The sequence below is a fragment of the Lichenostomus cassidix genome, chromosome 28, assembly GCF_008360975.1.
Source record: "Lichenostomus cassidix isolate B80296 chromosome 28, HeHo_3.0, whole genome shotgun sequence".
In the NCBI taxonomy this organism is placed as follows: domain Eukaryota; kingdom Metazoa; phylum Chordata; class Aves; order Passeriformes; family Meliphagidae; genus Lichenostomus; species Lichenostomus cassidix.
In genome coordinates, this window is record NC_139508.1 from 5,849,752 (window position 1) to 5,865,719 (window position 15,968).

At 52.7% G+C, this 15,968-nt stretch overlaps 2 protein-coding genes and 1 long non-coding RNA gene across 12 annotated transcripts in view; 1 reads left to right on the plus strand and 2 right to left on the minus strand.

Moving 5' to 3' along the window:
• Positions 1 to 7,164, plus strand: part of MARCHF2 (membrane associated ring-CH-type finger 2) — a 33,555-nt gene extending 26,391 nt beyond the window's left edge. For all 3 annotated transcript variants that reach the window (XM_085040488.1, XM_085040486.1, XM_085040487.1), the window contains exons 4-5: positions 1,355 to 1,564; positions 4,301 to 7,164. In XM_085040488.1, coding sequence (XP_084896614.1) covers positions 1,355 to 1,564; positions 4,301 to 4,459 — 369 coding nt within the window. In that variant the 3' untranslated portion in view covers positions 4,460 to 7,164. The remainder of the gene's footprint in view (positions 1 to 1,354; positions 1,565 to 4,300) is intronic.
• On the minus strand, positions 1,560 to 4,301 carry LOC146426352 (uncharacterized). Its single transcript, XR_014846262.1, has 3 exons — positions 4,123 to 4,301; positions 3,964 to 4,087; positions 1,560 to 3,923 (listed from the first exon to the last, which is right to left on the minus strand). It is a non-coding gene; the product is annotated as an uncharacterized LOC146426352 (long non-coding RNA).
• A 2,151-nt stretch (positions 7,165 to 9,315) lies between the features above and the next one.
• On the minus strand, positions 9,316 to 12,350 carry LOC146426353 (E3 ubiquitin-protein ligase TRIM7-like). Of its 8 annotated transcripts, none has more exons than XM_085040491.1 (3): positions 12,130 to 12,350; positions 11,908 to 11,966; positions 9,316 to 11,282 (listed from the first exon to the last, which is right to left on the minus strand). In XM_085040491.1, exons 2-3 carry the CDS (start codon positions 11,963 to 11,965, stop codon positions 10,762 to 10,764), a joined length of 579 nt encoding a protein of 192 aa, XP_084896617.1. In that variant the 5' UTR covers position 11,966; positions 12,130 to 12,350; the 3' UTR covers positions 9,316 to 10,761. The 8 variants fall into 8 exon arrangements, 3 of the variants coding, with proteins under 3 accessions (XP_084896617.1, XP_084896616.1, XP_084896615.1); XM_085040490.1 differs by having other exon boundaries at positions 11,908 to 12,017; XM_085040489.1 differs by having other exon boundaries at positions 11,908 to 12,020.
• Between the last annotated feature and the right edge of the window lie 3,618 nt (positions 12,351 to 15,968).

Below are 15,968 nucleotides of genomic sequence, written 5' to 3' on the forward strand. Positions count from 1 at the left end.
TGAATATGAGCCAGGTGGCCAAGAAAGCCGGTGGTACCTGGCCTGTTACCAGGCATAGTATGACCATCCTGCTGTTCTGGGCACCAGTGAGGCCCCACCTCAAATCCTAGGGTGGCCCCTTACTCCAAGAAAGACACTGAGGCACTGGAGTGTGTCCAGAGAAGGGCAACAGAGCTTGGGAAGGGATGAGAGCACCAAGAGCAGCTGAGGGAGCTGCGGGCAGCTCAGCCTAGAGAAAAGGAGGCTCAGGGGGGACCATCTTGCTCTCTGAGTGCCTCTGGCCAGCCATGTCCTCTGTTTATTTGTGCTGAGGTCTCACAAATTTGTTGCATACCTACCACCACCCCTTCTGTATTGCTACTTAAATGGTGATTTCTGGGTAGGAAAGGAGCTTTGTGGCCAGGGTTCTCAGATGGGTCCCTTCCCAAGCTGTCTGCTCTCAAAGCAGGTACTGTACTCCAAGTCTGGCAGCAGGATGTGTCTGACTGGCTGGACAGCCCAGGTCCTGATAGTTCTCTCCCTGCTCTGGCTATTATTTTCAATAATATTCTCCAAGTTTTATCTAAAAATAAAATTTAAAACATCCTTAATGAGGCAGTCATCTTTGTGCAGGGAAGAAGGAAGAATCTGCAGCCCAGCATACACAGATCTCAGTAAAGATGTGTTATAACAACTTGATATCTGTAGGAACAGAATACCTTCTTGCTATTCTAAAAAAAGGAAAGGAAAGGCTGAAAATAGCATAATCCCAGGAAAACAGAACAATTGCTGTTGCTGAAGTTAAATATCTAAAACAAACCCACACTAGAAGCAAGTCAGGACTCCCAAAAGAAGGGAACATTTGCACATTGCCTGTGAAATTCTAAAATGCCATGATTCTCCTGAAGAAACCCAAGGGCTAGATTTGGGACAGATGCTTATAGCTTGGCCTTGCTGCAAACCCCAGTGCCCCTGTTTCCCACAGCCCCTTTAACAGTTACAGTGTCATGGGTCTGTTTCTGTTGAAGCTTAGTCCAAGACCTGTTAGATCCTTATTAAGCCAGGCTTTACTGAACTGATCTTCTGCAGTGCCTGCTCCTCACTTCTCCAGAGGAGAGCCCAGGAGCTTCAGTACTCATGACTGCCTTCCCCTGGATACATTCTTGTCACACAGCTGTCTCTTCCATTTCCCTTGTTAGTTGTTAAATCTAGACTTGACACTTTCTGGTTCCGTTTTGGAGAAGGTTTGTGTGAGTTCAGCAGGTCTGCCCAGACTGCACAGGGAAGGTGAGAGTTCCCCAGCGCTGCCCGCCTGTCATGCACGCAGCCTGCCACTGACTGATCCCCCTCTCCCATCCTTCCTTCCTTCCCACAGTGGCTGAAGGACCCCGGGCCCCGCAATGAGAAGAGGACGCTGTTCTGTGACATGGTGTGTTTCCTGTTCATCACTCCACTGGCAGCGATCTCGGGTTGGCTGTGTCTGCGTGGGGCCCAGGACCACTTGCAGTTCAACAGCCGGCTGGAGGCCATCGGACTCATAGCACTCACTATAGCACTTTTCACAATCTACGTCCTTTGGACGCTGGTAAGTGCCAGCTGCCAGGGTCCTGCTCAAACAGGAGTTGGAAGCACTGGCTTGCACCTCGTTGGTGCCACCTGCTATTTCTGCCTCCCTGTGTGAGAACACCTCAGGCTCTTCCACTTGAATGTCCATTTAATTATCTTCATGTGTGAGCTGCTAAAGTTGTTGCTGAGAATGGAAAACCACTTCCTGGTCATCTGCTTTCCAGACTGTCCCAGTGTGTGTTACAGTGTTCCCACAGTGTCAGGTATCTGGCACAGACATGCTGGAGCTGGGATGGAGCTGGGGCTGACTGGGAAGGGCTTGGGGCTGGGTCAGGCAGTGGCCCATCTGTGGTTCAAGAAGAAGCACAAACTTAGTACCTGGACAGTGCAGGGGAAAAGTAAAATCTGGAACATGTCTGACTCCTAAATAATCTACCATCATGTCCCTCTCTGCTTTGTGCTGCTCAGCACAGACTGACTGTGCCCAGTGGGCATGTAGACTGGCCTTGGGGGGGTCTCTGGCCACAACTAAACAAATTCCTGTCAGTATTTTTAAGGTGTGGGTAACACAGAAGGTTTGTGCAAGGAACGCTCTGGCCCTGGGGAAACCCGTGGCTTCTCTGATGCTGGGTTTTGGAGTTGGCCCAAGTCAAGGCTCAGCAGCTAGCCTGCCCTGGCCCACTGCTGTGTGGGGGGCACTGGGGATTGCTGGGAATGTATGCTTGAGCCAGTCTGGGTGTGAAACTGATCCCTGCTGGGAAAGAGCTTCCTGCAGAAACCTTGCTTGGCATCTCTGGATGTGCTGAACTGGGGGGGCCAGGAGCTTGCAGGGAGCTGAGAAGAGCAGGACAGCGAATGTGGGTTTGGGTGTGGCACAAGCAGAGGCCCAGTGGTGCTGGGGTCAACTCCCTGCCCAGGGCCCCAGGGCTGCTCTCTCCAGGGGCTGCCAGGCCAGGGACTTCCCTTTGTTTCCCATTCTTTTTTTTTTTTTTGTCTTCTGCTGCTGAGTGGATTTCTGGGTTTGGATCTTCATTTTGGCTCTCCTATTCTAAGCCCTGTGTCTGCCATGCCCTGTCAATGCCATTTTCCAACTTCTTGCTGGAAAGCACCATTTTGGGAAGAGAAGAGGTGCAGTTGCTGCTGGAGAAATATAGTGGGACCCCAACATGCTGGCAGTTCTGTGGGCAATAGAAATTCCCCAGTCCCTTTACTTGTGGTTTCATGCTCCGGCTTCTCAGAGTAACCCCTTCCCCTGGGGCTGGACACTCCTTGCAACTCTCCGCCACAGACTTGGGAGCCAGGGCAGGATGAGCTGGTGCTGCAGCAGCTGCTCTGGGGGCAAGAGTGCCTGGGGGCAAAGCTGGAGCCACTCCTTGTGCGGGAGCTGTGGAAGAAAGTCTCCATGCTGCATGTTCCTGCACAAAGCTTGTTTCTGTAGGAAGCCAAGCTAAAATTGGAAACCTTAAAGTGGAAGTGTTTCCATCTTCTCTGTACCAGGACTGATGGAGAGGAGCTGGAAACCTGAAGGGAATGGACAAATGTTTGTGCAATAACAAGTCCTGACTAAAAAAGCTTTAATTCTCCTGTGCTTCACTTTTCCTTGAGTAGAGGAGGACATTAGGTGAAGCCCCTTTACTCATATTCAGCTCATTCAGCCCTGGGCTGTGCAGCACAAGGGGCTGATATGTGGGAGGCAGTCATGGCTGTAATCAGTGTGAGGGTTGTGAGGGGCTGTAGCCAAGGCTACAGCTCCTTTGTAAGGAGCAGGAGCCTTCCTTGAGGTTTCCACAATTAGCTCCCTATTCTCTGAAGACTGGGAGATGCGTTTGTCAGCAAATAACCTTATTGCCACAGTCCCTCTCCAACAGGAAGGAGGGGTGTGCACAGAGCAATAAGCTTAATTACCTCAGTGGCACAGCTTCATTTCTCATAATATGTGTCGTAGGCCTATGCAGAACTAAGAGTATTACTGAGTTTTCCGTGTCAGATGCACTTCCTGGTATGTCCTAGTTGCCAGCTAAATGCTTCCGGTAAGAAAGCCTGGTTTAGATCAGTGGCTGACTAGATTCTGTATTTAAGCCGAGCTTGAAGCTCCCCTCGCAGGGCTGCTCTGAAATTGCAGGGTCAGTTCCTGCGTCTGCTGGGCTGCTCTGGGTTCCCCCAGCCTTTGCATCCTCCCCTGTCTCCACCCGGGTGGACAAGTCTCCCAGGCCACTTTGTTGTCAGGAAAAATTGAGTCCAGCTGTTGTCCTGTTGTTGCAGATCAAGGAGGGAAGGTTTTTGTGTGAGGTGAAAGAGGTCCCCTGGGATCTGTGAGACAGGAGGAGGCTGGTTGGATTCAGACCCTTGTTTTGCTCACCCAAGGTGCTGGCAGCAGCCTGGGGCTGGGTGAAGGGGTGAGTTGTGGCTCATCCCCACCACATATCACCAGCCCGGACCCAAACCCAGCAGAGGAAACCCTGTTCTGCTGTCCCAGTGCTGTCCAGAAGGCCCCTTTGGCTGTGCCCCACTCAGCCTGGTGTCACCAGGAAGGGACTGATTGCTTGTCAGAGGCTGGGGACATGGAGTGCCCCAAACCATGTCAGAGGCTGGGGACATGGAGTGCCCCAAACCATGACAGGGTCAGTGCTGTCTCCTGTGCCTCGGGGTAAGGGATCCCTAGAGGTGGAGGGGTGCTGGCATCTGGCCATCCATCCATGTGCTGCTGCACAAGTGGCAGGGGTTGGTGACAGAGCGCTGCGTTCTCACCCACCAGGTCTCGTTCCGCTACCACTGCCAGCTGTACTCAGAGTGGCGAAGGACCAACCAGAAAGTCCGCTTGATGATCCCAGCCTCGCGGAGCCCTCACCCCGTGCCCAACTCCCTCCTCTCTGCCAAGCTCATGAAGAAGACAGCAGATGAGACCACCGTCTGAGCTGTCCTGCGGCTGGCCAAGGTGGAGGGTCGAGTGTCCTTGCAGGCCTGGGGAACGTGGCAGCTGTGGGGGCACTGGAAAACAATCATCCCACCCAAAGGGACTCTGTGCTCAGCACGTGCTTTAGACCTTGGCAAAGAGACACATAATCAACATCTGTGTGTGAAATGGTCCAAAAGAGCTTGATGGCAGAAAATAACTGTCTGCAGGGACACTTTCCTATAACTAAATACCATACGTGGAAAACATCTCCCCCTCTCTCTCTCTCTATATATATATATCTATATATAATATTATTTTTTAATGGCCATGCATATTGTGTTTGAGTCCTTTTGTGTTGATGTTCTAAGCTTCAGGATAGAAGCTGGCAGCCTGATCTCATTCAGAGGTTAAATCAATGCCTTTTCTCCAAAGGAGCATATGAAGAAGACTTTCAATCAACCATTCTTAAAAAGTCCCATTCTCCTTTGCACTAAATTGGTTTTGATATACTGCAGCAGCCTTCCCATTACTCTTTGGTCTCTTTTGTGGTGTTCTGTCCTTTCTAGAAAGTTGAGTGTTTTTAATAATTGTTATAATCCCAGAAGGAGTAAAATGACATAATACCGAATGGAGACATTTTGTATTGTAAAGTACTGTAATTTTGAGAATTTCAAAATCAGTTTCAGAATGAGAGAATCTTTTCTGGTGCAGACATGATCTCACAAAATGCTTTCCTTGAGATCCTGGCTCATCCCCAGGACTCAGATGCACTCAGCTCTTGGTCTGTCTGGCAAAGGTAGATGGAGGATCCAAGGGTGGGGATTGATGGCTCCATACTAACTAAACTCACCATGGCCTTTTGCTTTGAAAAGTTTGAGGAAGGAACTTTCCTGACCCCAGAATGTGGGAGTTGGAGTCTCTGCTGATGTCCTTTCACCGCCTTGAGGCTGGACCTCCCGTAGCATCAGTTCCACACGTACCTTAGGGGACAAGCCGTGCCCTGCGGCGCTGGCAGGACGCAGGTGCTTATGGCTGTCTCTGCGCTTTATTTGCACATTCCAGAGGAGCTGCTGGGATTGGGTTTGTCCCTGGCAGCGCTGCCTGCCTGTTGTGTCTTCTAGTGAGACCCCCCCCTCCAGTTTGCTGGTTCCCAGAGAATAATGGGTTCTGGGTCCTTTGTCCTGGGGGGCTGGTGTTCCTCCTTCTTCTTCTTCTCCTTTCACCTGCATTTCCAGCACATGCAGCTCTCAAAGCCTTCTGTCTCGGAGTGCGCCTTCTGCGAAGAGTCTCCCTGGTTTGGCTTTGGTTCTTGCCTCTGCCACCTTCTTGCCCTGCCGTGCTGAGTGCCCATGCCTCGTGCTGAGTTTTCCTGAGCCTCCTGAGTGGTGCAGACTGTGAGGACACCGGCAGTGACACTGCCCTGCCGGGTGCTCCAGAGTTGTGTGCAGCTGCTCAGCTGGAGCCTGGGCTGTGGCTTCGTGATGGTGCAGGTAGAGAACAGGTAGAAGGCAGGCTCCAAGGCCTGTGTCCTTGCAGTGGGTGATAGTGGTCACACACTATGTCCCTCTGCCCCTTTGCTGAAAGCAAGTGGATCAGTGCAGTGCCCTGCAAGATGGAGATCTGTAGTTTCCTGAATTCAAAGCAACATGTGCCCTTGCTCTTCCTCCTCCTTGTCTCTAGCTGCAAAGCAGTATGTATTTCGTTATGTACTCCCTCACCCTGAACTGGAAGTTGCTGGTGGCATGAACAGCAGGGACCAGTGTGCCATCTCTCCCAACAGGATTGCTCCAGCCCTGGGCCTTTGTCTCTGTCTGCTCTTCTCCTCCATTTCCTCTCCCAGGGTTCTGGTGCAACTTGGGGATACCCTGGCACATCTTGCAGCAGTCTCTCTGTGTCCTGAGGTCTGCTTCGAGCTGGTCTCTTCCAAGCATGAGGGGCTGGTGTGGTCATGGAGTGAATGTCCTCTGCCACAGCCGGGCTGCACATCTCTGCTCCCCTCTCTCGGCCAGCCCCCTCCTATCTCTTCCCTTCAGCCACATACTGGTGGGCGCCTGCCTTTTCCCAGTCATGCACTCATGCAGGGATTACTCTGCCCCTGGTACTCTTGGTGGAGAGGCTGCTGTAGCCCTGCTCCACTCACAGTCCTATCCTGTTCCCACATGGGCGTTCCCCACTCTGCACACCCTTTCCATGGCAGCAGGCTCTGCACCACTGCTCCGTGCCTTGTCCTGGGTGCCCCTTCCTTCAGCCCTTTCCCAACAATCCCCTTGTCACCAGGACATCACCAGTGAAGAAAAACTGGGGATTGGCTTAACCTTCCCAGCCCTGGCTGCCTCCCAGGAGCTTGGCCTTGCAATGTGCTGAGTTCTGGCAGGTGATGAGGAATGCTCTCTTCCACAGCATGTCCCCAGAGTAAGGACTTAATGGACCCAGTGTTCCAGTTAGGAAACCCACTGTCAATCCAAATATGCAACTGTGAAAGTCAGACCGTGTGCTGCTGTGTGGCCGCGGCTGCACTTGGCATCCTTGGCTTTATTGTTGCCAGTAATTGGAGTTGTTGCATGTGCCCCTGCAAGACCCAATAGCAACTCTTTGAGTCTTGTCCTCCTTCCCAGAGGAGATGTTCAGCTCATGGGTGTAAGCAATTGGTGTCTGACCCACCATGTTCCAGTGTGTTCTGGGGAAACGGGCTGTGCAATGATGTAAATAAAAGTGAGACAAACTTTGGGCTGCTGTGTTGTTACTGGAGGGGCCAGGGCTGCAGAGCTCAGGCTGACTCCCTGACAGCACCCCCGGTATCACCTGCCTGGGACAGCTGTCCTGACCAGCCCCCCATGCCCCAGCAGAAGGCTTCAAAGCTGGACAAAACCCAGGGCTTTTTTAACTTCCGGGTAGTTTCTTTGTCAGTGCACAGAAGCCTCCGTGGCATGGACCAAGCAAGGTAGATGACATTTGGGCCAAGGCAAGAGTCCTTTGGTCCCTGGTTGGGCCAGGGGTATGTTTGGGGCTGCACGGACCAACCCTGGTGTGCCTGTGATGCTGCCCTGCAGAGGCTCCTGCTGCTGCCCCCATGAGTTGCCTGACCCAAGCCTGCCCATGGCCCTCCAGCCCAGCCCCTTGCGCCAGGGCTGTGGGAGACACTGGACACGTGTGCGAGCCCAAGCCCTGGTGGGGTCATGGTGGGCTGTGTCCAACTGTGTCCAGCTGTGTCCAAGCTATGTCTAACTGTGTCTGAGTGTGTCTGAGCTCTGTCAGAGCTTTGTCTGAATGTGTCTGAGTGCATCTGGACCATGTCAGAGCTGTGCCCAAATGTGTCCGAGTTGTGTCCAATTGTGTTCAAGCTGTGTCCAGGCTGTGTCTGAGCTGTGTCCTAGCTGTCTCCAAGAACCATCCAGGGTCAGCACTGTGGCAGAGGCTGCAGGGCAGTGTGGGCAGGATGCCTGCCCAGAGCTGGGCCTGGAACCTCAGGGCAGAGACTTAGGCAGCCATTGGTGCCTGTTCTGTGGGACAATGAGGAGCTCCAGCATCCCCTGCAGCTTTGGCTCCCACCCCTGGATCTGTGTTGCAAAGCCTGGTCATGCCGCTCTTGCAGGGGAGGTTGGAAATTGTGAAGCTGCCCATTAAAGTGCCACTCGAGACACTGCAACACCAACGTTGGGCACATTTCAAAGGTCCTGGACAAGACTTTAACCTTGGGTGGGCAAGACCTTGGATGATTTGCCAAGCTGGCAAATCAAGGGTCTTCTGGACTTGTTTATATTAAAAGAAAAAAAAAATTTAAAAAAAGAGAGTGCTATAGTTGGCTCCGCCATTCCTTTAAAATAAAACTGTACTGCCACACAGCAATCTGACAGGGTGGGGGGAAGAAAAAGTGGCAGCTGCAACAACCAGAACAGCATAAAAGGAACAGAAATCTCAGAGAAAGGGCTCACCGGGGGAAGGACACACGAATTAACAGGAAGTGTGTTCAGTCACAGCTGCTTGGCTGATGTGCCAAATCCAGGCAGGCTTGCTTTGGAGCATGTCCGACAGACCCATGCTGAGAAAAGCATGTTCATTGAAATGCCTCCACTGCCCATTTTCCCCTGGGAACAGGAGGGTCCCAGGGGTCTGGTCACACCCTGCTCTGGACCGAAAGCTTCTGGAGTGGCCCTTTGGCCTCCATGTCAGGCACTGGCTGAGGAGGCAGCAGGTCACTGCCGTTATGTGCTGTCTGTGCCCACACTGCGTATGGGACAAACCTCCCAGCCCCAGCTGTCTTCCCGAAACCACTCAGAGCCCGTATGGGTCCAGCCTAGCTCAAGGACTATGGCGTTTCTTAAGCCTTCCTACCTGTTCTGGCACTGGAATGCAGAGACGTCTAGCACAAGAGAGCTGAATTTAAACTCCCTGAGTCTTTGTGGTGCAATTCTACATGAAATTATGTATTTCTCACACAAATGCTGCAATTATGCAACTCAGTTCCCAAAGAGCTGAATTTTTTAAAATTTAATTTTTGAGAGGCACATCAAAAAGGAAACCAAAGCACAAAATTTACCCCCTCCAAACTACAAAATTCCAGTGAAGAGGTTCCTGGACACCAGTCTGTTGAAAAACCCAACTTGCCTCCAGCCTGGAGGACTGAGCTGGCTTTCAGAAAGGAATTTCTTCTTGATTGAGGTAGGTGTCCCTAATTGCACAGCACAGCTGTTTTTGGGGTGTTTTGCGTGACAAAGGACAAAAATACAGAACTAACCAATCTGCAATCTCCATCCACCAACCTTCTGCTGTGAACCTCTGTCATGGTGTAACCCCAGCTGACAACTAAACACCACACAGCCACTCAGTCACACACACCCCTCCAAGGGGGATGGGTAAGAAAAAGGAAAAAACCCTTTTGATTTGAGATAAAAACAGTTTAATAATTGAAACAAAGTACTACATAATAATACTAATGATAATAATTGTAATGAAAAAACCATAAACCCCAGTGGACCAAGTGATGCCCAATACCCAGTTGCTCAGCACCCACTGAGCTGTGCCCAGCCCATCCCCCAACAGTGATTGGCCCCTCCCAGGCAGCTCCCCCAGTTGACACACTGGGCAGGACATCCTATGACATGGAATATCCCTCTGGCCAGGTCAGGTCAGCTGTCCTGGCTATGCTCCCCCCCAGCTTCTTGTGTAGCTCCTGGCTGGCAGAGCATGAGACACTGAAAAGTCCTCGACTTGAGTAAACCCCACGACTGATGGTTTGGTTGTTGCTATCAATAATATTCTCACCCTAAATCCCAAACCCAGTACTGTGCCAGCTACTGAGAGGAAAGTTAACTCTGTGCCAACCAAAACCAGGACAGTCTCTGAGGCTCCTGCCCATGGAGAGTAGGAAGTGTCTTACTGGGAGCAGAGATCCCTGGGTTTCCCCAGTCTTGGTGCTACCACAGTGGAGGAGGCTTAGGGCAGGGCTCTGTGGGCAGATACCTGGGCCTGACCCAGCACTGCAGCTCAGAGTAGAGAAGGGAGACCAATACTATTGCCTGTGCCCAGATGCTGCCACAACAATGACAACTGAGATGGCACTAAGAGGGTCCAACCAGCAAAGTGTCCAGGAAAGAAATCTGGGCTGGACTGAGTCAATGTTCCCCTTCACCTACATCCACCTTCTCCTCTCCTGGGGACTGGATTTAGAAGGACTCTGTGAGAACTTTGATGGAGTGAGATCAGAGAATGGCAGATCTGTGGGAATTGCCTCTCCTCGGGATTTCAGACACAGCCCAGCTTCGTGCTTTCCTTCCTTGGTTGCCCCTAGAGCTGTTACCAGTGCTCTGCTGCAAGGAATGTGCTTGGTGCATGTGTCAGGCAAGGAGAGGCTCTGGATGTGTGGGGAAGATAAGTGTTATCATGAATATCCAGCTATGTTCATGTTTTTTAGCTTAGTTGAAAAAAGCCAGAGGCACTACTCCAGCACCCTTGGAGGAGCTGGAAGCTGGACCCTGCTGTATCCTCCATGGCCTCATACAGAGCAGCTCTGCAGTACCTCAGCACTCAGTGGTGGTCCCTGTCCTGGGACCACCAGGCACCAAGCTCCTCCCTGCACTGTTTCTGTGCTCCCCATTGTCCCTGCAGTCCAAGTAGGGGGAGTCAGCCAAGGGACGGGGGATGAAGGAGGCTCTGTGGTGGTGTCCACCTCCATGACCTGCCAGTCCGCACCTTGGTGGCCAGGGGATCCACGTGAGGAGAAGCTGGCAGGATGCAGGACCCTCCCAGTTCCCAGCACCAAGACCCAATAAAATGGTGTTCACCTTTCCAGTCTCTCCCCTGCCTCCCATGTTCCCTCCTTGTCAGGGGCACAGCTTGAGCCATGAATCCGTCCCCACCCAGAGCCACGGGCGCAGCCTCTCCTCAGGACACGAGGCCAGGCAGAAAGCAAAGATCAGGGCTTCATTTTCAGCATCAGCAAAAGTCACCTGCTTGTCTGTGAAATCCAGGCAGACCTGGATGGCTCTGGGGAGGCAGGTAAGATGCAGGGGGGTCCAGTCGGGATCAGTGAAAGCGTGATACTGTCCAAACCACTGCCCCACGGCCCAGATCCCCTCCTGGGGCGTAAATTTGAGGACCCCCTTCCTCCTGACAGACTCCTGGGCCACTCCCACAGCCCACCAGTCCCCTGCCTTGGCCACCTCCACCTCCCAGCAGTGTCTCCCCACAGCAAAGCCCTGGCTGCCGAGCACACATGGCTCTGTGTCGAACCGCTCGGGGGTGTTGGGCAGCAAGGTCCACTCGTCCCCCCGTCTCACCCCTCGCCAGTCATCGGCCAGGATGAGGAAGGGGTTGGCGGTGGCTGGGTCCAGGGTCACGTCGGCTGGGGACAGAGGAGGAGAAGCTGCTCAGAACAGGCAGCATCAGGGCTGCCTCCACCCAGCAAGACAAGAGACAGGGTGAGTTCCTTTTCCTTTTAGTGGGAAAACCCCCCTAGCTGGACTGTCCCAAACTCCATGCTGTCCCAATGCTGTCCCTGCCCCAGGGGCTTGCACACACCCTGGCCAAGGGGACTTCAGTTTCCTGGAGGAGGAGGCACCTGAGTGGGTGGGTGCACACCTGCAGTGCAGACACCTGGACCTGAGCTTGGGTGTCTCTGGTGCTGCAAGAGCAGAACAGGCAGGTCAGGGCACGAACCAGTGCAGACCACAATAGATATTACCCCAAGACCCATAACCCATGGTTTCAAATTCCCATTTCTTGCTGTGAGCAATGGAGGGGGCCAAGGACGTCAGCTCAGGAGTCTTTGTTGCTGGTGCTGGGTCTACAAATAAGCACCAAGAGTTCAGCTGGGGAGTGTTGCAGCCACCAAGACCCAACCATGAAAAGCCCAGGCTGGGACAAGCCCCAGTACTTTGACTTTCAATAGTCCTCCCCCAGCAGAAGCAGGATACATTTTCTCCTCAACAGAGGACAGTTCCCCCTCCTCTTCCCTTCTGAAAACTCACCTCTTCCACTTATCTCCTCCACCTTATCCACCAGGGTCTCACTCTCTACTCTCTCCATCCTGGATGACAGCATATCCACAGTCAATCAACAGAAGGGGAGACAGGATTCACTGCTGAAAGTGGGAATTGCAAGACTCAAAGACTGCCTGAAGATGTTAAAGCAGACAAGGAATGATGGAAAGGTCACAGCATTCAGGCACTTTTTAGACAGCCAGTGCTCACCTGCAGGTTGGCTTCAAGAAATCAGGTTAGAATGGGTTGGAAGATCTTCAGTCTGCTCTCCACTGCCCTGATCTCGTCATCAGCTCATGGTTGGACCAGGCTTGCTCAGCACTTCCAGCTTGTTTGAGTAAGCAGGGCACAGTCCAGAGGGGCTGGATGGCCTGGAGAGCAGCGCTGGGAATCTGTCTGGGGACCACCCCACGGAGCTTCCCCCTCCCCTTCTCTGGTGATGGCCTCCCATGCCCTGAAGCTGCCAGCCCATGTGGGACCTCATCCAACACTTGAATTTGGCAATTCCTCCTGTTCCTGCAGTGCCCAGTCCTGTTTACATCACAGGGTCTGCTGCACCTCCCCTCCCCCAGCCCAGCTGCAGGTGGGTGATAAGAGCCCCTGCGTGGTGGAGGAGTCTGTATCTCCCTGTGAAGGATGCTCAGAGCCCTCCTGTGACACAGCACCACAGGCACCTCCAGCCCTGTGGGGACACCAGCCACGGAGCAGTGGCCATGCTCTGGGTGTCCAGGCTGCATCCTGTGACAAGGGGGAGGTCTGGCTCCTGCCCTGGCTGTTTGCCCAGTTTTGTCCTTGTTGGGGTTTGACCCTGGCTAAATGCCAGGCACCTACATCTGCTGTCTCTGCTCTCCCCTGCCGCAGCTGTGCAGGAGAAGAGGAAAAAAAAGCTGTTAAACACAGGACTCAGGAGTTAAGGGACCAGTGGGAGGGCGCACTGAGAAAAAGCGCAAAACAGGCTGAAAACTTGAAGTTGCAAAGTGAGTTATTAACCTAACAGAGTTGGAGGATAAATGAGAAGTAACAATAAGCTCTTAAGACGCCGTTTCTTCACTTACCCCCCTCCCCCCTCCCAACCGACAGCTCGGGGGAGGGGCAGGATATGGGAGTTTTTTTCTTAGTCAATCCATCACCACAATTCAAACACTGTTTCTCTGCTCCCCTCCCTCCTTCCAACCAACAGCACGGGGTGGGGGGGGCAGGATAGAGGGTTTGTTCTCTGGTCAGTCCATCAGGGAGAGGAGTCCTCTACTTAGCCATGGGGTCCCTTCCATGAGAGACAGTCCTCTGCGAACTTCCTTGGCATGGGTCCAATCTCACAAGCAGCATCCCGCCTGCATCTGCTGCAACGCAAGTCCTTCATCCATAGAGTGCAGAGTTCCAAGCCGAGGCCAGGCTGCTTCCATCTCGGGAGCAAGGCTTTTTTCTCTCTTGCAAGGCCTTTGCAGCTTTAACTCTCTCCACTGGGACTCACACCGGATCACAGCTTCCTCCAGGCATCTGCCCGCCCTGGCGTGGGCGCCTCCACATGGGCTGCAAGTGGGTCTCTGCATGGGCTGCAGGGGGACAACCTGCTTCACTATGGTCTTCACCACGGCCAGCAGAGGATTGTTGGCTCCGGTGCCTAGAGCACCTCCTCCCCCACCTTCTCCACTGACCTTGGTGTCTCCAAGTTGTTTTCCCTCACATATTCTCACTTCCTCCTTCTCTGGCTATAAAGAAGTGTGTGCTCACATTATTTTGATTTCTTCTTAAATACGTTATCACAGAGGCATTAACTAACATTTCTGATTGGCCCCAGGCTTGGCCAGCGGCATGTCCATCACCTTCAGAGCCATCAGAGATTGACTCTGCTGGACATGGTGAAAAACTTCCAGAACCTTCACACAGAACACACAGGAGCCATCTTTGTGCCACTCCCCACTCACTAGCAAAAGCTGGGCTGAGCAAAAACAACAGTCCTGCTGCCCTCAGGTTCATGGTGGAGATGTTTGCAGGGCATGTGTCACCTCAATTGCTTAACTGGTAAATAGGGGACAGCATGTGCTGGGCTTTGCATCCCACGTCTCTGTTCTCCAGGCAGCTGTTCATGTGCCCGGAGGTGATGGCCTCATGCTCACTTGTAGGGAATGTGGTGGGTTCCACTCTGCTTTTGTCACATCACTCTGGAAGGCACCAGCTGAGCACAGATAAAGCAGGATGCAAGGGCAGCTGCTGCCAGGTGGCTTTCCAGACACCAGGGTGGGCCCTCTGCCTGCCTAATATTCTTGCCTGGAGCTTGGCTGGCCAGCTCCACTTTACCCGTGACCAGTCCACTTTTGCACCTTTTTGGCGTGTCTGACACCTTGTCTTCCCCAACTCTTTCCACTCCACATGGCTTTAGTGCTCACACCCTTCCCCTTGGACACCCAGTGTCCAGCTGGACATCCAGCTTTGATCCCCAGCTTTGCACACATATGGTCACAAAAGCCAGGCTGGACTTCCCCGGAGTGATGCCTATGGATTTGTGATCCCATTGGTAAGTTATGAGGTTGGATTATTACACTTCTTTTTGCTGTCCTTTGTTGTCGAGGTCTGTGTCTCTGTACCCTTCATTTGTTCCTTCCCTCTTTCTCTTGTTACTCCATTTGGCCAGGTCCCTGCTCAGGTTCCTTTGCCCCAGCAGGTGTCCCCATGTCTGGCTGGGCTGGGAGGATGCTGGACCGGGTTGGGCTGACCTCTGTGGGCATTGCCTTCTCCTCTCTCAGAGCAGCAACTCTCCCCCAATGAACCATCCTCAAGGGCCTCGCCTCTCGGCTGGGAACTGCTTGTAAGCAATCTTTAAGTTAATGCTCAGCTTTGCTCCCATCCTGACACTGCCTCTGGATGTGAATCCCAGCCCCATCGCCTCGCTTCTTCCCACTGCCTCCGGACTCATGCCAGGGACACGCAAACTGCTGCCAACTCGGGCAGCGTTGCGGGAGGAGGCTGTCACACGCAGCCCCAGAGAGCCCCTGCAGCAGGGGATTTTCTGTGCATGCTGCCAGGACATGTCCAGAGCAAAAGAATTACCAAAACCCCCCAATTACTCAGTAACTTTCATTTTGGAGCGGAGGAAGTGCAGGAGGAAAGGAGTGGCAGGCTGGGACAGGGTGACATTTTTGTTTCATTTTCCAAAAGGGAAAGACTTAGCTGGGGGCCGATCTCTCCGAAGTGCTGGGTGATGGCTGAGCAGCTCCTCCTCCAGCTCAGAGCCCAGGAAATAGCTCAGGGTCTCCAGGTGTGGTGGCATCTTTTGCGAATCTGCAGATGGAAATCGCCCTCTGGCATCTGCCAGAACTGCCTGTGGTTTCCACCTTGTGTTAGCAAAGTGAAACCAAGTCAGTGGGGAAAAAGGGGGATGGGAGAGCAGAGCAACGCCAGGTGCTGTCCTGGCTGGGCCTTGGATTAGTGTTTTGGGTATTTTGCTTCAGCTGGTCCAAGGCCATGTCCTGCTCTCAGTGAGGTGCAGGAAGTGAGTCCTGGTTCAGCCAGGGCTTCTCCTTCCCATCCTGCACCTGTTTGTCTCTTTCTTAATGCTGGATCAGAAAAGCCAGAGCACGATGTCCTTTGCTTTCCCTGGGGAAATTCCTATAACTTTTTATACCAGTCAAGTACTTTGTATCTTAAGCCCTAACCAGTTTCAGGCTGATGATGGAACATGAATGTCAACCTTCAGCATCCAGGGTTCTTCACTAGACTTACAAAATGTGGCTGTAATCAGCAATTAACTCATTTGAAAGTGAACTCTACCTTTTTTTTTTTTTTTTTTTTAAGATATATTCCCTTACTTTTCCTCCATTTTGCCCATTCCTCCTCCTTCCTCATCTCCAGCTGGTGCTCAGTGAAGAGGATGCTCTCCAGTTCCCAGCTCCACTGCTCTCTGCTGGCTTTTGTCATTTACAGTTTAGTTCTCCAAGTTTGTGAGCAGCATGCAGGTAAGAATCCCCTGGATCCTGCTGATGCTTGTGGCTCAGCTCCCAGCCTGAATATCTTCCCGACTGCCAGTGCAGCAGCTGCCTATGAAAAGTAGA